The sequence below is a fragment of the Eurosta solidaginis genome, chromosome 4 (assembly GCF_040869045.1).
Source record: "Eurosta solidaginis isolate ZX-2024a chromosome 4, ASM4086904v1, whole genome shotgun sequence".
NCBI lineage: Eukaryota > Metazoa > Arthropoda > Insecta > Diptera > Tephritidae > Eurosta > Eurosta solidaginis.
The window spans coordinates 35,164,287-35,186,749 of record NC_090322.1 but is presented as its reverse complement, the minus strand read 5'-3'; the positions used below and the strand labels follow the sequence as shown (position 1 = coordinate 35,186,749).

At 41.3% G+C, this 22,463-nt stretch overlaps 1 protein-coding gene across 1 annotated transcript; it reads left to right on the top strand.

Moving 5' to 3' along the window:
- Positions 1-576: 576 nt before the first annotated feature.
- Positions 577-22,460, top strand: LOC137248450 (putative gustatory receptor 2a). The gene is made up of 8 exons (XM_067779384.1): positions 577-710; positions 4,922-5,741; positions 8,286-8,543; positions 8,615-8,894; positions 8,958-9,029; positions 11,106-11,186; positions 11,261-11,323; positions 22,452-22,460. Exons 2-8 carry the CDS (start codon positions 5,368-5,370, stop codon positions 22,458-22,460), a joined length of 1,137 nt encoding a protein of 378 aa, XP_067635485.1. The 5' UTR covers positions 577-710; positions 4,922-5,367.
- The last annotated feature ends 3 nt before the right edge of the window (positions 22,461-22,463 follow it).

Here is a 22,463-nt window from a genome sequence, read left to right as displayed (position 1 = left end):
TGTAATCACCTCAGCATGGTTGAATTATACAGGCTATTTTTGGCATGGGCTTTGTGGTCTATTCTTACTCTGCGTATAGGCATCGTTCAAGTGCTTATTTATGTACGTATTTTGCGTCACTATCTCGAGTGTTTATGCGTGAAACTGCGTCAAATTGAAGCATATCGTAGGGCGCCGCAACAGCGTATGTTGGATGTGAACTATGAAAAGTTAGAGTCTCTCAAGTGTTTGTTGGCTGTTAAAGAGATTCATGCGCTGCTAGATCGTGCTTTCGTTTTCCTGAATAGCTTTGCTGGTTGGTCGCTATTTTGCACAGTTACTTCTTACTTATTTGATACGAGCGCAAATTTATATTGGACCCTCTTGTCGTTCGATGGTTATGTGAGACGACGTTATTATAATATTGCAGGAGTAGCTGTGATAGCACCACTCATCATTATAACTTTACATTTATGTTATTTATGTAGCAAATGCAAGGAATTGGTAAGTTATGAGAGAATTTTTGTAAATACCTAATTTATAAAAATATTGCCTATTTTTAGGGTCATACTGTTGCAAATTTACTAAGCAGAATAAGCAGAATTAGCTCTGAGCATACGTTTGCTGCGTACTGTCTCGTCCTCTATGACTTCTCAACCCAGCTACAACCAGAATGCATCGAAGTGACAGCGCAACATTTCTTTGTATTGGAGATGCGTTTATTGATGACGGTAGGGCTAAAAGTATACCCTCTTTAATATTTTTATTTACTGAAAGTAATGAGTGGATCGAGTGCGAAATTCAGTTAACTGTAATTCTGTCTACCCCAAAAAAACCCCGACTTTGACTCTAGCTTTTCATTTGTAATACACTAAGACCGCAATTTTGCTTGAAATATAGACACAGATTTCGACATATCGTTATCATATGATACCACTCCCTTCCAGAGCGATCCACCGCTGAGTTTGCCAAGCTTAGCTAAACGTGTTTTCGCCAGAATATAGCGGCCTGAACTCAAAAGCTTTCGAAACTTTCTGTTTCCTTTAAAATTTTCAAGGTTCTACTCTAGTTAATGATAGATTTGGGCGTCTTAGGCAAACTGCAAAAGAATTCTATGCTTATCTGATATTTTTTCCTAGCCAGATAAAGGAATTTGCATGCTTCTGATCTTTTGACCGATATCTGACATATGTTCCCAGAATCGTTGACAGCTCATCCTGGTTGGATGTTAGAGGATGAATGATTCAATCTCACAACTGCCTGGCGCGGTACTGTTTAAAACGAAAACAAGGAGCGAAAAGCGAGATCCGGCAATACACCAAAACAGTCATTGCAGCTGACGCAAGCTATCAATGGCTTTCACAAACAGTCGGTAATTTCCTACGTCAACAACTGGGTAGTGAACACCGTATTGAAAGTCCAATCTCCACCTTTAGATGCATAGATCCTGCTCTTCTTATGGAAATCCACCTTACCCTAGCTGAACTCGGATGAGGTTAGTGCAGAAGGTTAAGCTCTTGGTGCTTTAGAGACGATACCAGCTTCACTGACTCTTCCCTGCAGCAAAAGCTGCAGTGTACTTACATGTACTTTCTCTGCGGCATAGAAAAAAGTTCTATTAATTTTCCTCCTTTTCTTTACACATCTCACCTTTTGTCAGTAACTGGCTTTTTGCCGTTCTCTTCCATTCCCTTGTCAGTAGTCATACCAAGACTTTAAAGTGGTACCACCGAAGCAGATAGCCCGCGGAGCTTGTTCCGTTTTAGCTCGTTTGAGGTAGGCCACTTTTGGGAACAACTTGATGGCTGTGTTTGATATCAGAATGCAGTAAGAGTTGGTCAGCTCGAATGTGGAGTTGCATTGCAACCGGTTGCCATGACCCTTAGAATGGAAGACGTATAAGATAGGCCTCCAACCCCACCAAGGTGTTGCTTTGTCCACTCATATCATCGATTGGGAGTAGGAAAGTAGCGAGTCTTGGCCGGACATGTATGCATAGATGCACCGTGAGGTTAGGCCAGCAATGGCAGGTACTCGCGTAAAATTTTGCTCTTAATTCCCTTTTCAGTTTCCACTTAACCGCGTTCCTATTTCGCTGCGTAAACCTCCCATTTCCACTTTTTTCCTATCTTCAGGGTCCTTCAAATCGCCAACTACATCGATCCTCGGGCCACCTATCGGATGCAACTTAAGTACATTACCATCATTTCCCCCGCTTTAAGAAGATTAAAGCTACCGCGGGAAGTATTCTGACCTCAGAGCTCTGTTAAAATTATTGCTAAATGACAATCCTCGTTCGTCGACAATCGTCGACGATCTGCCTCGCTGTGATAGTGAAAATTGAGCAACGTCACGTCACTTCCACCCTTTTGGTGTTTCCGGTATTCATAGCTGCCATATTTTAAAGTGGGCTAATGAAGAAGGCGGCCGCCGTGGTGTGATGGTAGCATGCTACGCCTACCATACCGAAGATCCTGGGTTCAAACCGCGGAAAAAGCAGCATCAAAATTTTAGAAAAATGTTTTCTCAGTTAGAAGAAAATTTGTCTAACGGGGTCGCAAGCACTCCGAGTGTACTTCTGCCAGGAAAAGCTCTCAGTCATCTGCCTTGATGCCGGTCGGAGTCGGCAAAAAAGATGTAGGTCCCGTTTTTGTTGTAGCGATAAGGACACTCCCCGAAGGCCTTGGGGAGTGTTATCGATAAAGGTACTAGCCCGACCATCTCGGGAACGATTTGGTATGACCACATGAAACCTTCTGGGCCATACCGCCCTCCCACCCACTAGATCCATCAGGAGTTCGGGGTCGCCAGAGCCTCGGCTGTTAATGAAACAGGATTCGCCACGGGTAGGTGAGGTTGACAATTGGGTTGGAGAAGCTACATATATCGCGCTGGCAACCCCTTGCGAGGATTGCGCTACGCAACCCTTTGAATCATTTTGGTATTTTAGTCGCCTCTTACAAGTTTAAGAATAGTGAATAATAAAGAAATATGTAACCTACAAGCGATGGAGTTTTAACTGGACCTTACTTTAGATCCACTAACACAGATGCCGATAATTTCGAAAGCCACTATCGGAAGTTGTTAATTATGATCTTAATGCTATCAGAGGAACTCGATCTTGCAATGTTTTACATTTCTAAGGAGGCTTATTGTATCTGTCGTCGCTTAATCAAACTCATGCCATAATCTTCGAAATACATACTGGAGCATGCTGTCAAGCGCATTTTCGTCTGCCTGTACATAAGTATGCTACCTTCTCCCCTACCTTCTTTATTGGACCAAATTTTCGCCATCGAATTTTATCGCAGTTGGATTAATAAGGCTTTTAGGCATGAGACGTGCTTTGCATATGATGGATAGCTGCAATTAATGTCATCATAAATTTTTGAGTCATTTGCATAGTGAGTTGATTGACTAGTCAGCTTCGGACTGTTTTTGACAAGAGTACTGGAACTATGCTAAAATAAACTCAATCGCAAAGTTTTGAAACTAATTCTAACTTCCAATAAGTTAAACATTTTTTAATGGAGTCCTACTGAGTACTTTTAGAAGCGGTTGGGTTTTGTGGTGCTGCCTGCCGTTTAAATTCCTTCCGTGGGCAGTGTTAAAACCTGTCAAATGGGGAACGTGCAGAATGAACTCGCTATTCAACATATACTTCTTTTGTGTCGACTGCCTTCTTGTCACGCTTTCATTTGAACCTATAACAACTCATCTTTTGCTGTTTAGATTGAATAGGTTGGAAAGAAATCTTTATAGTATGGGATATGAGGAAGCTACCTTGGACACCATAAAGGCCAGTTGTGCTTCCACATTATTAAACGGTGACACCAGGTTCAGCTATTTACTTAATCAGTAAAGATTTGCTTCTTTTTTTTGGATAAGTACCTTGGAGATCCAAAAATACTAAGTTCGTAAGTTCTTTGAATCATAAAGGAGTAATATGGCAACTTGCCAATGAAATCCTGCACACTTACAAGATGCAGTGTGAGCTAAGCGCTTGCCCACCTATACAACAAAGAGATTGCAAGTCATCTGGTTGGTCGAATGGTGGCGAGTCTCTTCTGCATCTAGGCTATTGCGCCATTTCGCTCTGGCAAGAATCTTCAATTAACCAATGAAAACGATTCTTATAAACTGTCACATTTTTAAATATTTAAAAAGCTCCGCAGGTAGAGTATTCTAAAACTCCGGTAGGCACACGAAAAAAAAGCTTTCCGAGAACTTTTGCTCTACCTCGATCTGTTCATCTGTCTCACAGGAGGTGATGCACTGTGTGAGGTATTTTATTCTACTACTTTCCTTGATGCAGTAAACCCAGTTAGCAAGTGCCAGTGAGTACCTCAACATATACAAAAATATCCCTTCTATTCAACTTAAGAAAGACTGGAGATCATATTTCGTTGTATGACGGCAATCGATTCAAACTATATTTAACCTGTTTAAGCCAAAGCTGGTATATATTATCCTTTATGAGTCCTAGGAGTGCAATGACTTCTTACGTACTTACGACATCAAGAGACGATCCACACCCTGCTAGCTCATCGGCCATTTCTTGCCCTGTATAGTACAACCCACTTCACCCACGCACTAACCAGACTTGAAACTTTCGTTGCTTATCTGAGTGCACGAAAAGCCGTTCACACCTTGGATACAGGAGTAGGTAAAACTGGTACTATTCATGATTTATATATCTTTTGGATAGCGAAAATTTCGCGTTGTATCATGCCCACTGAGTTCAGGAAATGTATTGTTTGGGTGTGTTGTAAAGATTCACTCCCCACTGGCAATTTCAGATAGGTCCGTGAAAACCTAGATTGTAAATCTCTGACTAAGGTACTCATCTTCGTAGGAAAGTAGGGTCTATACTTTGTATTGAGGACTCTCATATTTGCGGTTTAGTTTTCCGAATGATTATTGAATTTTTTTACTCAAAAAGCTCTGGATTGCATCCCATCCGCTGTATGCTCAATGGAACACTCTGAGATTGCGGTGATTAAGAAAATGGTTTTTGGAGGTCGTACGCTTTCCGTAAGGCTTTAAGAGCGCTGACATTTTGAACGCTACAGCTGCTGTGCGATAGGTTGGTTAAAGCCGAGCTTAAATAGCGAGTGGAATGGAAAGGAACGAATGTGCGGACGAACTAGTTCTTTTTGAACTACTTCCAAAGCTTCACTGGGTTTAACCATTTAATTGTCTTTACATCAATGACGAGTCAAATCGCAAACTAATGGAAGTCACTTTAACTAAAAGTAAAGCCCATTCTCAATAGTCGATATATTCCTCAAAGACCAATCAGTGCAAAGCCAGTCCTTCTTAAATTCATTGGTTTCGCGGATCACAAATTTAAACAAGCAACTTCGTCTGAATTAAACTCCAACCAGCATGCCCTACATGGACATATCAGAGTCGATTGATTTTATGCGCAGGCCCTTGCAAATCGGCGCCCTCCCGTCAACCAAAGTCGACTATAAAAAAAGCAATCTACTCGAATACTACATCTTTTGCACATTATTCGCACCTATCGCCATTTTATTTTACGGCGTCTTTGGTAAGAACAGACTTCAACTTACTGCATCGGCGATTGGTGGTATTGGTGATCTCATTGACCTCCTACAATTCACTGGGATACGATTAGCCCATATTGTAACTTTATTGGAGGCATTTCTTCATCGACGAAAGATAAGCGCATTCTTCATCCGCGTGAGAGAAATCGACGACATTTTTGAGCGTTCTTTGAATGTGGATATTGATAATAGGTGAGTAACAAGTATGTGTATAAACGGTAGTCCTTGTACTGCAAAGGTTTTAGAGGAGTCTTACGGCAATGGGGCTTAAGAGCTCATTAGGTTCAATGTCATCAGGAAGCTATTAGGTTCGTTTAAAAGCATGGCTATCTAGCTGTGATCCGATACGTCATGTTCAGTTCTTTTCGCTTCCTTAGGACCCAATCCTCTGTCTATGTGTTGAAGTCCACAGAAGTAGGGTAATCTTCTGACCGCTATTCACCTGGGAATGGCCAAAGTGATTCCATTGCATGTGGTTCAAGCAGCTCACTACTAGGCCAAGCATCGTCTGGGTATCCACTGAACATCCGTTTAGTTTAGGAACCTATACCTCCACCGCCGGCGATATTTGGTTGTGCAGGAATGTCCTGCCTGGTGTGGGCTGCATACCGAAAGTCTTGGTCTAAGTTTCTCTCATCCCATAGGAGGTAGAAGCTGTGACGAAACATTGGTTGGGTTAGGTTGAACTGGCCTGTCCATGAGGACCTCGCATAGACTGAATGAGTCCGTAGTATTACCAGAAGTTTGTTTTTAACGACCAAACTGAAAAACCCTATCAAAAACCAGGACCTATGTTGTAAAATAACTCCGTCCTCTTACCAAATACTAGGACTCAAGTCACTTGCTGCTTCTAGATCTGACAGCTCACTCCTAATAGCTGGAGTCTTGGCCTGGAAGCGCAGGGCATGAGCGATCATTTCCTCCTCCAACCCGAGGAAACGTTGGAGCAGCTGATTGAGGTATAGGAGGGCTATTGTCAGCATAGCAGCATGCCTATTGCAAAGGCAGATCAACGGAAACAGCTCTCCATTCGACTGTGAAGCAAATAATCTGCGTTCTTTCGAGACATCGCAGTAGAGTTTAGCAATGTCCTTCCTGAAGTCCTGCTTGGTCTGGAAGTCGAGGATTGTATTGTGGAGTTCAATTACAAACTTTCGTGCAACAAAATTTTCCCAGCGGAGTGGAGAGAAGCCAGGGAGTAGTAAAGAAGGAGTCGAGAGCAAGGTGCGCAGGGGAACATCACAGGGTACTGCTCAATCTCCTCTACTCTGAACTGTGATAGTAAACGAGCTTCTGGTAATGCTAGAATGTGTTGGCTGCTGAGTGGTGGACTACAAAATCCTCATCAGGGGTGAGTCAAACGAGCTGGCAATCAATACTGGCAAGATGAAGGTGATTCTTTTTACGAAGATACATAAGATTCCCGCTTTTAGAACGTCATTGATCGTGCGGATACCGTTGGTACCTTCTGATAAGTTTAAATATTCAAGAACTATATAGGACAGAAACCTGTGCTGGAGGCTCAATGTAGAGAATAGGGCTAGGAAATCTTCAAATGGTTTATACTGCTGCAGGTATGCCATCCGTAAGGTACGGGGACTCTCGCCAATGGCAGCACACTGGCATTAGGAAATGATTGTCAAAAAAACCTCCTTTTAGGGTAGCGTTTGGATGGAACAAATTAAATACGGCGAGTTCTATTAAAATGATAATGTCAGTAAAACGAATAGCGATGGTTGGTATCAGCGGTACTTCTAGGACAACGCCTACCTTGCCATTGAATGTCATGCTGAACATAAATTCAGTAGATATTGCGGGCAGGTCAGCTGTGGTCCTCCGCTGATCAGGATTCGTAACATGGCATTTTAAGCTTTGGGCCAACTTAAACTGTATACCTCTTCTGCAATTTTCACACCAGAACTTCCCTTGAGTGCGGAGTTGGGAAAGGCAATGACCTAAGGCAATGAATCGGTTAAGTTGGGCGGGAGATTTGGTGGGGGGTTTTCGATGGATGGGATGCTACGCCCAGGGGGTTAGGGGGCTTAGAATATACCCGCGGTATGTATTCCCGTCGTAAGAGGTGACTTAAATGCCAAATTTATTCAAGGGGTTGCCAGCGCAATATATAGCTTCTTCAAACCAATTGTCAATCTCACGTACCCGTGGCGAATCTGGTTGCTTTAACAGCTGATGCTCTGGCCACCCCAAGTTCCCATGGATCTAGGGGGTGGGAGGACGGAATGGCCTAGAAGGTTTCATGTGGTCATACTAAATCGCTACAAAGATGGTCGGGTTAGTTAGTACCTTAATGGAAGGTACCGGATCAGCATCCGACAAAGGACCATTAACCCCATGGCCTTTGGGAGTATCCTTATCGCTAATACAACAACAACAACAACAACATGGATGGGATGTTGTCCAGTTGTGCTGCGGTCAGAGAATTCCACATCTAGCCAAGCGTCTATTAAAGCCCTGATTCCAACTGTTGTGCAATCGAGAGTCGTATGAGAGTTTCTGAGGTCGTTTGCGATTTTGTCGAACAATTCGAAGCTTAAGATCATCTCGGTCCTGTACCATAGTAGTATCCCGGGCAACTGTCACGGCTCCTTTTTAAAACTTATGAGTACAACTGAACCGAATGCAGATGTCTATAAGCAACTCGGGTATCTATCTAATATTTCTAGAGACTTCCTTAACTAATACCCCCTCTATCTCCTAATTAATTTTTTTTTACAGGTGCTTCAACAAACAGCTAATAAGACGTGCCATCAAAATGATCTCTGCATATGTGTGCGTCCAAATTTTAGTCGTCAGCACAGAATCGTTTTCCGAACACAATTCCTTATCGATTTGCTTTATCTTATATATGTTGTCATTCTGTGTTACGATGTTACGTTACTTCCAATTCACGATCTGCATTATGATTATACGTGAACGCTTGAAGAAATTGGTACTAATTTTGGATGAGCAGAAGCTATATGAAGACGTTCATATGCAGGATGGCAACTCTGCAGTTAAGAATTTTTTTCGAACTCAGCATAACGGTACTCTCCTTATATTCGAAGTATTGATTTGACACGTTTGCATATTATTCGTGATCTCTACAATCGTTTGTGGGAGTTAACGGCACATGTAAATAGAAATTTTGGGTTTTCGTTATTGACAAATGTCGGTAATGATCTTTTGGCAATCATATCGAATAGTTATTGGATTTTTATAAAATTTAATAATTACTCAAATACAATGGAACAGCTTCTACAATCGACAAGTAACGCTTTATTATCTCTGCCGCATATGTTTAATGTTCTATCATTGGCATTACTTTGCGAAGAAACTTTACAAAAGGTGAGTAAGAAGACTGAAAGTTTTTAGGCAGTGGCAATGGCTTTTATATACTCAAATTAATAGACTACTGAAATCGCCTACGGTCTAGATAATATGGAGACGTGTATGCCGAACAATCATCAATACAACATCGTGGTAAGTAAGATGATCTTACACTTGAATAGGACTCAATCATCTCGACGATTTTGTAGGTAGGCACTACCATGCACAGGCTAAGTGCTTGTTGGGGTACAAATTCGTTGAGGGGTTAGACATAGGGATGCTGTTGTTAGAGGTGTAGATTCCACATTACAATTGAAAAGATAATTGGTATCATGTGGAACACATCGAGGTTGATTTTAGACAAGTAAGAGCTTAACCTGTTACAGTATCCAGAACGAAGTTGAGCCAGTGTGATTCGTGTCTTCCTTGGTAGTCTGCTTTATTCTACTACAAGGATTGAATAGTGCAAATTGATAACGGGGTTCATCGAGCGCGATCCAGCAAAGGTGTTTACGGATTCTGTGTGGATTAGGTTATATGGACTAATCGGCTGAGCGCCTAGCTACAGGATCTCATCCTAGCGCTAACGAAGATGTTTTCTTATACCTCTCGGATACGGGGCTGGATCAAGCAGGTGTTCTCTGGGGTGTCCGGTTTGTGAAAATTCAACAAAAACTGTCTGCTAAGCATTCCATCAGGATCTTTTATATTGAGCTATTTGGCCTCACTATTTAGATGATGTTTAAGGGTCATAAGGAGACATCCCTTGATAGTTCTGAGTGCAGTATTTTAGCAGACCTGAAACCGATTTCAGTGTGTGTTTTTTAAGTCAGGCGCCCAAACTGGTGATGCGTAGCACATGAGCGAACGGCCAGGGGCTTTGTAAGTTGGTAGCTGCGTTCCTTTATCTCTTCCCTAAGTGCTGCCGAAAAAGACTTGAGGATCTTGTTGTGGCTTTGTAATTTAGATACAATTTTGGGGGCATGTGCCTTGAAGGTGTGTTATCGAACGTTACCCTTAAGATCTTAGGGTTACTGATAGTCAGTAGCGTTACGTTATCGACGTGAACGTCCAATATTTGCGTCATATGTTTCATCCACGTCGTAAACAGGATGGCCGTGGACTTGTTCGCTGGTAGCGCCAAGTCGCGTGAGGTGAAGAAAGCAGAAAGGCTGGGAAGATAACTTTTTATTTTGGGAATGAATTCATCTATTAAAGAGCCAGATCCGATTGCCATTATCATGCAGTCGTCGGCATAGGAAATGCTAGTAACTCCTTCTGGTGGGGAAGACAGATTTGATATGTAGAAATTAAACAGAAGTTGGAATAGGATACCACCCCGTGTTTAATTCACCAAGGTTTTGAGATTTCATTCCTACATTGGACCGACGCTTGCCGACCATTCAGATAGTTTGCGGTCCGAAGGCCTTGGGGAGTGTTATCGTACGTTCCGGTAACAAGCACCATCAAAGCACTAGCCTGACCATCTCGGGAACGATTAAGTATGACCACATGAAGCCATCTAGGCCAACCCGCCCTCCCAACCCCTAGATCGATGAAGAACTTGGGGTCTCCAGAGTCTCGGCTGTTAAAGAAACAGTATTCGCCGCGGGTAGGTGAGGTTGACAATGGGGTTGGAGAAACTATATATTGCGCTGAGAGCCCCTTGAAAGAGTTGCGCTACACAACTCCTTTAATCAACTTGGTATTTTAGTCACCTCTTACGCCAAGGAAACCTGCTGCGGTTATATTCTGACCCCCTAGCCCGCTGGGGGTCCATCTTGGAGTCGTTGACCGTGATTGAAAGGTGTATGTTTACTTGAAGACAATCATATTTTGCTAGTTATTTTATCCTCTTAGTGTAATATATTGTGTAAGCTCCGGTACGGACATATCCCTTCTCGGGCGCCATTTATAAAGTTGGTTTTGTGAAATAATGCTCAGGTATTACTCAGTCAAAAATCCACACTACCATACATACCCCTTACTTATATATCTCTGCCGCCCCTATCAACTGCTGGCTATATTCTGATCCTGTGCGTGTGCTTCATAAAGCTCCCAAATGTTTCGACTGTTTGGACAAGATTTAATTATTGAGTATAACACGAGTAGTTCGCCGATATTTTCTTTAGGCGGCAAGTGCTGAACTCAAATATCTTGCCTATTTATATCCAAATATATACACAGTGAAAGAACTTTTAGTACTTGTCTCCTTCTCAGATCGAGCAGTTCTCTTTACAGCTACTTCATCAAAAGATTACCTTTTCTGCAGCTGGGTCCTTCAACATCAATTGCGGACTACTTTATTCGGTGAGAACTTACCTCAGAAAAGCTTTGTGTTCCAGAAAGCCTTCAGTAATGTTCTCTTTGCTTTTTTGTTGCAGATTGCAGGCGCCACAACGACGTACCTAATCATTCTCATTCAGTTTCAAATGAGTGGTGACAGGGTACAAACAAAACTGTACCATATCAACAGATGGTGTATAAAAATCTCGACATTTTTGTATATGGAAGTTCTTTTTATTGGATGGGTTTTTTATTTATATTATTATTTTAATAAAATTAATTATTCTTGTTGGTATCAAAGTTGGGTCCTAATCATTTCTACACCAAGGACATAGATTAAAAGGTAAACGCCTCTACATACAACCAAGAGAGCCTAGAAATATCCTCGCTATGGCATCCCAGCCCATTTTGCACGTCTCTTCCGTTACGATGCTGTTACGTCTACCTATTTAAGCTAGTCTTCAAGAGGCATTCCCTGTCATGTATGTTCCACAAAAATGTACAGAAGTCTTAAGCTCCAATGAATAAGGACTTCGCACATTAAGCGAAATAGACGCAGGCCTATGGGACTTACGTCCTTTCTGCTCAAGACCTAGGAGTGGCTCCTGAATAAGTACTTGGTTACAAATCTCACCGCTATCGCTACAAAAATAGAGAAATGGATTACCTTCATGGACTATACTTTGAGCGTCCTTCTAGCGTTAATCTAATCCCATCTGCATGTGGAGCCATATTCGCTGCCGATATTTTGATGTTACTTCTACCGGACTGTATGTAATACTTGTTCCAAATATGAGCCAAATCGGACATCATAGGTCGCTTTCTATTCATGTGTGTATTATGTATTCCAAATATGGACCAAATCGGACCACAAATACGATTTGTTTGAATATAGCGATCCTTGCGCCGCCTAGCGGCGCTTTTTTACATAGGTCGCTTTCTATTCTTGTTTGTATTGTTACGAATATTAGCAAAACTAAGGGGTGATGCTATCGTATCTAAGCCGATGCTAAGCAGTGACGTGAATTCACATCCATAGATCAATCATTATGTATCTACATAAACGAAACAATAATTGCGTCTACACATATGTACCATGTACGTATACGAGCAGCGGAGAGTCAATGCACAAACACAGGCATATATCTGAGATACTCCTATAAGTATGCAATGAGAAAAACTATAAAATTGTGCAATTGTAGTTACAGCTGAGAAGTTTGAGAGCTACTGGACTAGTAGATTCTGGAAGCGCCTAAAAGATGCGAAGGTTGAAATCAAAGAGTATAAAAGGCGGCAATTGTAGAGGCGCTGGAATTCAGTTTGATTTGAGATTTCGATTAAGACGCTATCTAGCGAGCAAGAGCAGTATTATTTTGAATAGTAGAGTTTCATTTGAGCTATCAATCAGTTTAGTTATTAAGCAAGCTATTCGTTGCAAAGTTTGAGTGTTATTGTGAAGTACTTTAATAAAGGCCATTTTGCATTATTAAATATTGGAGTCATTTATTCAACAGTTTAGTGATTCGAACTTAGCAGAAGGGCAAATAAGAGGATTTGCAAGTAAATTCGTTACAATGAAACACCGCAGACAATGGCGAACACAGACCTGAACATGATATTGACTGCAATATCGGCACAAATGTCCGAAATGTCATCACAAATATCTACCAACATGTCATCACAATTGGAATCGCAGGAGACACGTATAACATCCAAGATGGAAGAACAGAAAACATATATGGCATCACAATTGGAAGAGCAGAAGACATATATGGCATCCCAACTGGAAGAGCAAAAGACATATATGGCATCCCAACTGGACACATATCTCAGAGATATCGTCAGAAATAACATCTAAAATTGAAGCACAAGACGCACGAATATCCGAAATGTCGGCACAAATTTCAGCACAGGTATCATCGCAGATCTCTGCACAACTCGAAGCGCGTATGGACGAGAAAATAACGCAGTTTGAAGAAAAATTCGAGGCAGAGGTGGATGCTTTGAGAGGTCGTATACAGGAGTTGCAACTAATTCGCCCAGTTGTTTCAGCAAGCAATACGAAGGTAAAAGCTCCATCTTTTGACGGCTCTGTTCCTTTCCAGGTTTTTAAGCTACAGTTTGAGAAGACCGCAACAGTGAACAACTGGAATACTGAAGATAAAGTTGTTGCACTCTTCGTAGCATTGAAAGGACTAGCTGCCGAAACCTTACAGACTATTCCAGAGTACGAACGGAACAGCTATGAAGCATTGATGGCCGCTGTCGAGAGACGTTATGGAAGCGAGCATAGAAAACAGATATTCCAAATTGAGTTGCAAAACCGTCACCAAAGAGCGAATGAGACTTTGCAGGAGTTTGCCTCGGATGTTTAAAGGTTGGCACATTTGGCAAATGCGGACGCACCCGTGGAGTACACCGAGAGGGTAGAAATCTAGAGTTTTGTAAATGGCATACGGGACGTAGAAACGAAGCGAGCGACATATGCAAACCCAAAACCTACATTCGCAGAAACGGTATCCCATGCACTGACTCAAGAAACAGCGTCACTTTTGAGTAAGCGTACAAAGCTCATCGCGTGGAAGTGGAAATGCCAGAATGGGTAGACGCAATTTTGGAAGCATTGAAGGGTACGCAGCAGAAGAATAATGATGCAGTCAAATGCTTTAAGTGTGGAAAGCCAGGGCATATTGCGCGTTATTGCAACACCAACCCTAACAGTTCCAATAATGTGGGTGGTCGTAAATGCAGAGCAGAAGGAGATGAGCAAATCTCCAAAACCACTCAATCGTTAAACTAAATCGAGTTAGCCGCAAGGGGCGGCAGCTGGCTCCCGCAATTGAATGCCCCATAATCTCTATCTCGCAGATTGCAAGAAGATCGAGCAATATTACTGTTGGAGGATATGTGGATGGAAAGGAACGTTTACTGACTGTAGATACCGGTGCATCCCATTCCATCATTCGATCAGATTTAGCCAACAAAAAGATAAGACCATCGCTTGGAGCAAGATTACGTACAGCCACGGGAGAGGACACCCAGGTAATTGGAGAAGTAGAATGTGAAGTAGCAATTGGGAACGTCACGGTATTACACAATTTTATAGTGGCAGGTATTGTTAATGAAATCATAATTGGAGTGGACTTCTTAATCAACCAAGGCATCAAAATCGATATGCAAAGCAAGACTATGCGATATAAGAACATGGATGTGCCACTTAATTTCGGCTACGAGAGAGGCTACAGCAGTAAACGAGTGCTGGTGGAAGAGAGTCAGCAAATACCACCAAAATCAGAAGCAGTCATCTGGGCAAAGGTTGATGGAGATTGTGGGACAAACAAATTGTGGGTTGTCGAAGCAGCAAACAAATCAACACTGAACATACTTGTAGGAAAAACCCTGGCTATGACAAAACAAGATGGACGTATTCCGGTAAGAGTACTCAATGAGTTCAAGTCACCACTCAAACTGACCAAAGGAGCTATTTTGGGAAGATGCCAAGAGGCTGAACAGACTGTGAACAGCTCCTGGAACACGTTTCATCCATTAATACTGATCTTTCAAATAACATCACGGCATGGACGGAGGGGCTAGAGGAAGATTATCAGAGTAAGGCAAAGCAACTGCTCCTAAAGTACGCAAACATATTTGACCAGGATGGTTCCAAACCAGGCCGCACCAATGGTGTGAAACATCAAATTGACACTGGAGACGCGAGGCCGATACGTCAAGCTCCACGTAGTGTTCCACTGGCGAAGCGGGAAGTTGTAAGTCAAATTATACAAGAAATGAGCAACAGCGGCGTCATCGAACCATCAGCTAGTTCCTGGAGCTCACCGGTAGTACTTGTAAAGAAGAAGGATGGAAAAATGAGGTTTTGCGTGGACTACCGGAAGTTGAATGACGTTACGAAAAAGGATAGCTACCCATTGCCAAGAATTGACGACACTCTGGACTCGATATCTGGTACGGAATGGTTTTCCACACTGGACTTGAAAAGCGGCTACTGGCAAGTGGAGGTGAAGGAGGAAGACAAAGAGAAAACAGCCTTCAGCGTCGGAGATGGTCTTTGGCAATTTACAGTAATGCCCTTTGGACTATGTAATGCACCAGCTACTTTCGAGAGACTCATGGATCAGGTATTGAAAGGACTACATTGGAAAACATGCTTGGTGTATCTGGACGACATCATCGTATTGGGCAAGAACTTTGATGAACATCTTAAAAACTCAGATGAAGTTTTCCAGAGAATAGCTGGCGCTGGTCTGAAGTTAAGTCCGAAAAAGTGTGCGCTGTTTAAAAAGGAAGTAAATTATTTGGGTCACAAGGTAACGACAGAAGGTATCGGTACAGCGAATGAAAAGATAGAGGCAGTAAAGGATTGGCCAAGACCACAGAATCTGTATGAATTGAGAAGTTTCCTTGGGCTGTGCACATATTACCGCCGATTTGTACCAAATTTTTCCAACGTAGCCCATAGCCTCCACGAGCTTACAAGAAAAGCAAAGCTTTTGAATGGAAGAAGGAGCAAGAAGTGGCTTTCCAAACATTGAAGGAGCGTTTGTGCACTGCCCCAATGTTAGCATATCCGATTCCAGGAGCAACATTTATTCTAGATACAGATGCGAGTGGATATGCTATAGGAGGCGTTTTATTACAACTGGTCGATGGACAGGAGAAGGTAGTTTCATATTACAGCCGTTCGATTGGAAAACCAGAGAGAACTACTGTGTTACACGGAGAGAGCTGTTGGCATTGGTAGAGTGCATTAAACATTTTCACAAATACCTCTACGGCCAGCGATTCCGTGTCAGGACAGATCACGCAGCGTTGAAATGGCTTCTGCAGTTCCGTAATCCCGAAGGACAATTGGCACGGTGGATCGAGCGACTACAAGGCTATGACTTTTCCATTGAGCATCCAAAAGGTAGTACCCATGGAAATGCCGATGCAATGTCACGAAGACCATGTAGTTTGGAATGCAAGCACTGTTCAAAGGCCGAGGCTAAAGAAGACATTATAGATGTCCGGCTAATGACTATAACGCGTACGGATGAATGGGACAAGGAACATCTAAGAAAGTGTCAGCTAGTAGATACAGATCTGTCACATGTTATGCAAGGGCTCGAACGAAACGAAAGACCAAGCAGAGAGGAGATGTCAGCAGAGAGTCCCATTGCGAAGTCATATTGGGCACTGTGGAACAGTTTAGAATTGATATCCGGTTGCTTGCATCGAGTATGGGAGAGTGAGGATGGTCAATGCAAGAAGAAACTGATAGTTGTTCCCAGAAAGAGGATTCCTGACGTGCTCAGCGAGCTGCACAATGGTCCAAGTGGAGGTCATCTTGGAATCACGAAGACACTCGAGAAAATTAAGCGGAGATTCTATTGGGTTGGTTGCCGTCAGTCGGTCACCGAGTGGATTGCCAACTGCGGGGTATGCAACAGAGCGAAAGGGCCCAAAACCCGAAGTCATGGCCAGATTAAGCAGTATATTTCAGGTGCACCATTTGAAAGGATCCCCATGGATGTTGCAGGTCCATTTCCTACTAGAAACCGCGGAAACAAATACGTACTGGTGGTTATGGATTATTTCAGTAAATGGCCAGAGGTATACCCAATGCCAAACCAAGAAGCAGAAACAGTAGCAGAAGTGTTTAAAAACGAATGGGTTGCAAGGTATGGTGTACCAATGGAGTTACATTCTGACCAAGGCAGGAATTTTGAATCAGCTGTGTTCCAAGAAATGTGCAAGAAGTCGGGCATTCGAAAAACACGGGCAACTGCATTGCATCCTCAGTCCGATGGTATGGTGGAACGTTTCAATAGAACATTGGAGGAGCATTTAAGGAAAGTAGTAGACAAGTGCCATAAGAACTGGGATACACACATATCATTATTCTTGATGGCCTACCGATCGGCAGTACATGACACAACGGGTCAAACTCCCGCAAAGGTAATTTTTGGCAATGACCTTCGACTGCCACCTGATTTGAAGTATGGGATAGATGCCGATGCGGAGAGGAGTGTCAAGAAATCCACTGGTGTCTTGGAAGAAGAGCTGAGAGAGATACACGATTCGGTAAGGCAACCAGCAAAGATTATGAGTGACAAGATGAAAGCGAGGTACGATAAAGCAATTAATTCGGAAGGGTTTCAGGAAGGAGATTTGGTGCTGCTATACAACCCACAACGAAAAAAAGGTTTGTCCCCGAAATTGCAGTGTAACTGGGAAGGCCCATACAAAGTTGTAAAACGGATCAACGATGTAGTGTACCGCATACAAACCACTACCAATCCACGAACCAAAATGAAAGTGGTTCATTTGAAGAGGTTAGCAGCGTTTAGATCGAGAGATTTGTCTGATCGGGACGATCAGACTTAGGTGGAGGGCAGTGTTACGAATATTAGCAAAACTAAGGGATAATGCTATCGTCTCTAAGCCGATGCTAAGCAGTGACGTGAATTCACATCCATAGATCAATCATTATGTATCTACATAAACGAAACAATAATTGCGTATACACATATGTACCATGTACGTATACGAGCAGCGGAGAGTCAATGCGCAAACACATGCATATATCTGAGATACTCCTATAAGTATGCAATGAGAACAAGTAAGGAAGGTTAAGTTCGGGTGTAACCGAACATTACATACTCAGTTGAGAGCTATGGTGACAACATAAGGGAAAATAACCATGTAGGAAAATGAACCGAGGGAAACCCTGGAATGTGTTTGTATGACATGTGTATCAAATGAAAGGCATTAAAGAGTATTTTATGAGGGAGTGGGCCATAGTTCTATAGGTGGACGCCATTTAGGGATATAGCCATAAAGGTGGATCAGGGTTGACTCTAGAATGCGTTTGTACGATATGGGTATCAAATGAAAGGTATTAATGAGTATTTTAAAAGGGCGTGGACCTAAGTACTATAGATGGACGCCTTTTCGAGATATCGCCGTAAAGATGGACCAGGGGTGACTCTAGAATGCGTTTGTATGATATGGGTATCAAATGAAAGGTGTTAATGAGCATTTTAAAAGGGAGTAATCCTTAGTTCCATAGGTGGACGCCGTTTCGAGATATCGCCATAAAGGTGGAGCAGGGGTGACCCTAGAATTTGTTTGCACAATATGGGCATCAAACGAAAGGTGTTAATGAGTATTTTAAAAGGGAGTGGGCCTTAGTTCTATAGGTGGACGCCGTTTCGAGATATCGCCATAAAGGTGGGCCAGGGGTGACTCTAGAATTCGTTTGTGCAATATGGGTATCAAACGAAAGGAGTTAATGAGTATTTTAAGAGGGAGTGGGCCTTAGTTCTAAAGGTGGACGCATTTTCGAGGTATCGCAATAAAGGTGGACCAGGGGTGACTCTAGACTTTGTTTGTACGATATAGGTATCAAATGAAAGGTGTTAATGAGTATTTTTAAAAGGGAGTGGGCCTTCGTTTTATAGGTGTTCGCCTTTTCGAGATATCGCCATAAAGGTGGACCAGGGGTGACTTTAGAATTTGTTTGTATGATATGGGTATCAAATGAAAGGTGTTAATGATTATTTTAAAAGGGCGTGGGGCTTAGTTCTATAGGTGGACCCCTTTTCGAGATATTGCCATAAAGGTGTACCAGGGGTGACTCTAGAATTCGTTTGTGCAATATGGGTATCAAACGAAAGGAGTTAATGAGTATTTTAAGAGGGAGTGGGCCTTAGTTCTATAGGTGGACGCCTTTTCGAGATATCGCCATAAAGATGGACCAGGTGTGACTCTAGAATGCGTTTGTACGATATGGGTATCAAATGAAAGGTGTTAATGAGTATTTTAAAAGGGAGTAATCCTTAGTTCCATAGGTGGACGCCGTTTCGAGATATCGCCATAAAGGTGGACCAGGGGTGACCCTAGAATTCGTTTGTGCAATATGGGTATCAAACGAAAGGAGTTAATGAGTATTTTAAGAGGGAGTGGGCCTTTCTGGACCAGGGGTGACTCTAGACTTTGTTTGTACGATATGGGTATCAAATGAAAGGTGTTTATGAGTATTTTTAAAAGGGAGTGGGCCTTCGTTCTATAGGTGTTCGCCTTTTCGAAATATCGCCATAAAGGTGGACCAGGGGTGCCTCTAGAATGAGTTTGTACGATATGGGTATCAAATTAAAGGTATTAATGAGAGTTTTAAAAGGGAGTGGTGGTAGTTGTATATGTGAAGGCGTTTTCCAGATATCGACCAAAATGTGGACCAGGGTAACCCAGAACATCATCTGTTGGATACCGCTAATTTATTTATATATGTAATATCTGCCAAGATTTTAAGGGTTTTTTATTTCGCCCTGCAGAACTTTTTCATTTTCTTCTACTTAATATGCTAGGTGTCACAATCATTTTATAAAGTTTTTTCTAAAGTTATATTTCGCGTCAATAAAACAATCCAATTACCTTACCATATTTTATCCCTTTTTTCGTATTTGGTATAGAATTATGGCATTTTTTTCATTTTTCGTAATTTTCGATATGGAAAAAGTGGGCGTGGCCATAGTCGGATTTCGTTAATTTTTCATACCAAGATAAAGTGATTTCAGATAAGTACGTGAACTGAGTTTAGTAAAGATATATCGATTTTTGCTCAAGTTATCGTGTTAACGGCCATGCGGAAGGACAGACGGACGACCGTGTATAAAAACTGGGCGTGGCATCAACCGATTTCGCCCATTTTCACAGAAAACAGTTAACGCCATAAAATCTATGCCCCTACCAAATTTCAAAAGGATTGGTTAATTTTTGTTCGACTTATGGCGTTAAAAGTATCCTAGACAAATTAAATGAAAAAGGGCGGAGCCACGCCCATTTTTAAATTTTCTTTTATTTTTGTATTTTGTTGCACCATATCATTACTGAAGTTGAATCTTGACATAATTTACTTATATACTGTAAAGATATTAAATTTTTTGTTAAAATTTTACTTTTAAAAAAAAATTTTTTTTTAAAGTGGGCGTGGTCCTTCTCCGATTTTGCTAATTTTTATTAAGCGTACATATAGTAATAAGAGTAACGTTCCTGCCAAATTTCATCATGATATCTTCAACGACTGCCAAATTACAGCTTGCAAAAGTTTTAAATTACCTTCTTTTAAAAGTGGGCGGTGCCACGCCCATTGTCCAAAATTTTACTAATTTTCTATTTTGCGTCATAAGTTCAACTCATCTACCAAGTTTCGTCGCTTTATCGGTCTTTTGTAATGAATTATCGCACTTTTTCGGTTTTTCGAAATTTTCGATATCGAAAAAGTGGGCGTGGTTATAGTCCGATATCGTTCATTTTAAATAGCGATCTGAGATGAGTGCTCAGGAACCTACATACCAAATTTCATCAAGATACCTCAAAATTTACTCAAGTTATCGTGTTAACGGACGGACGGACATGGCTCAATCAAATTTTTTTTCGATCCTGATTATTTTGATATATGGAAGTCTATATCTATCTCGATTCCTTTATATATGTACAACCAACCGTTATCCAATCAAACTTAATATACTCTGTGAGCTCTGCTCAACTGAGTATAAAAACTATAAAATTGTGCAATTGTAGTTACAGCTGAGAAGTTTGAGAGCTACTGGACTAGTAGATTCTGGAGAAGATGCGAAGGTTGAAATCAAAAAGTATAAAAGGCGGCAATTGTAGAGGCGCTGGAATTCAGTTTGATTTGAGATTTCGATTAAGACGCTATCTAGCGAGCAAGAGCAGTATTATTTTGAATAGTAGAGTTTCATTTGAGCTATCAATCAGTTTAGTTATTAAGCAAGCTATTCGTTGCAAAGTTTGAGTGTTATTGTGAAGTACTTTAATAAAGGCCATTTTGCATTATTAAATATTGGAGTCATTTATTCTACAGTTTAGTGATTCGAACTTAGCAGAAGGGCAAATAAGAGGATTTGCAAGTAAATTCGTTACAGTATTATGTGTCCAAATATGAGCGAAATCTGACCACAAATACGATGTTTTTGAATATCTCGATCCTTGCGCCACCTAGCGGCGATTTTTTTTCATAGGTCGCTATCCATTCTTGTATGTATTGTGTCCAAATATGAACCAAATCGGTCCACAAATAAGATATTTTGAAATATTTCGATCCATGTGCCACATATCGGAGTTTTTTTTTCCTTATTATTGCATTCCCATCAGTTAATGCTGGGTTTAAAGAAATTGTATATCATCACATCAATGACAATCTAAAAAGTGCTTTAATGGAATTCCAATTTACTAATTGGCATTTACACTTAACAAAGTTTCATGAAATCATTTTAATGTTTTTTAGACAATGTACTTCAAGGACTTGCCAGTTTAAAGGTTGAGCTCAGTAAGTTGTGTTTATTTCCGAATAAAAAATATATTTTTAATGTAGATAGAAGACTTCAATTAAGAACTCCTCAGCATTAAAGTTGAGCCTTATTTTCTGACGTGAGTGTTTAGCTTCTCCGAACTTTTCTAAAACATACTGTTGACCGTTCCTATATAAGAAAACATTTTCGAGACATTTCTTGCTCTTAAATGAAACCAAAGGAACATGAACAACACTTCCCCTCTGCTCAAAGACGAGCCAATAAAAGAATTGGAGTTCAAGAGCTTTTTCACCATTTCCGACTTACAAAAACGGACTACATTTCTCCAAAGATCATCTCCCACACAAACTATAAACTTTTAACTCTTCTACCAAAAGTGGTGAAATCTGAAATTATGTGGAAGTGTTGGTTCTCGTTGGCGTACTTCGAATATTTCAAGACCAATCAAGATAATTACGTAGGTTCAATATTCTATTGGGTATGTTTTAACTACAAAACGCATATTTTTGCTGCTTTGAAGTCATAAAAGGTGCGCCCTTTTGCCCGGAAATTTGCTTTCTCAGTTCTCAAGAACGGATCAATATGGCACAGCTAAATATTCCAATATTTTTGCTTAACTCCCAACGAGTTTTGACTCTATGCTGCTTAGAACCTGCTTTACACTCCACACTATGGATGGTAGGCGCTTAACCAGATCAGTTACCGTATGCACTGAGCATTGGACGATAAGTGCCCACAATTGTAATATTGCGTAGTAGATGAAACTCCATGTACAATATTTGTGCAAAAGACTCTCAGAACCCAAACAAGTCAGGGCTGTCAAACTTCTCAACTATTTCAACTCAATAGAATGAGTATGGACAGATCCTCTACTGTTTTGCAAATTTCTTTTTTGTCATAGGAAACCATGCCCATCTCTATCCTTTCTAATACACTTTTATATTCTTTCCAGTTCACATGAATA

Coding starts and splice junctions, on each gene's coding strand:
- LOC137248450 (XM_067779384.1), top strand. CDS start 5,368: ATGCCCTACATGGACATATCAGAGTCGATTGATTTTATGCGCAGGCCC. Junction 5,742..8,285: donor AATGTGGATATTGATAATAG/GTGAGTAACAAG, acceptor TTTTTTTTACAG/GTGCTTCAACAAACAGCTAA. Junction 11,187..11,260: donor ATTGCGGACTACTTTATTCG/GTGAGAACTTAC, acceptor TTTTTGTTGCAG/ATTGCAGGCGCCACAACGAC.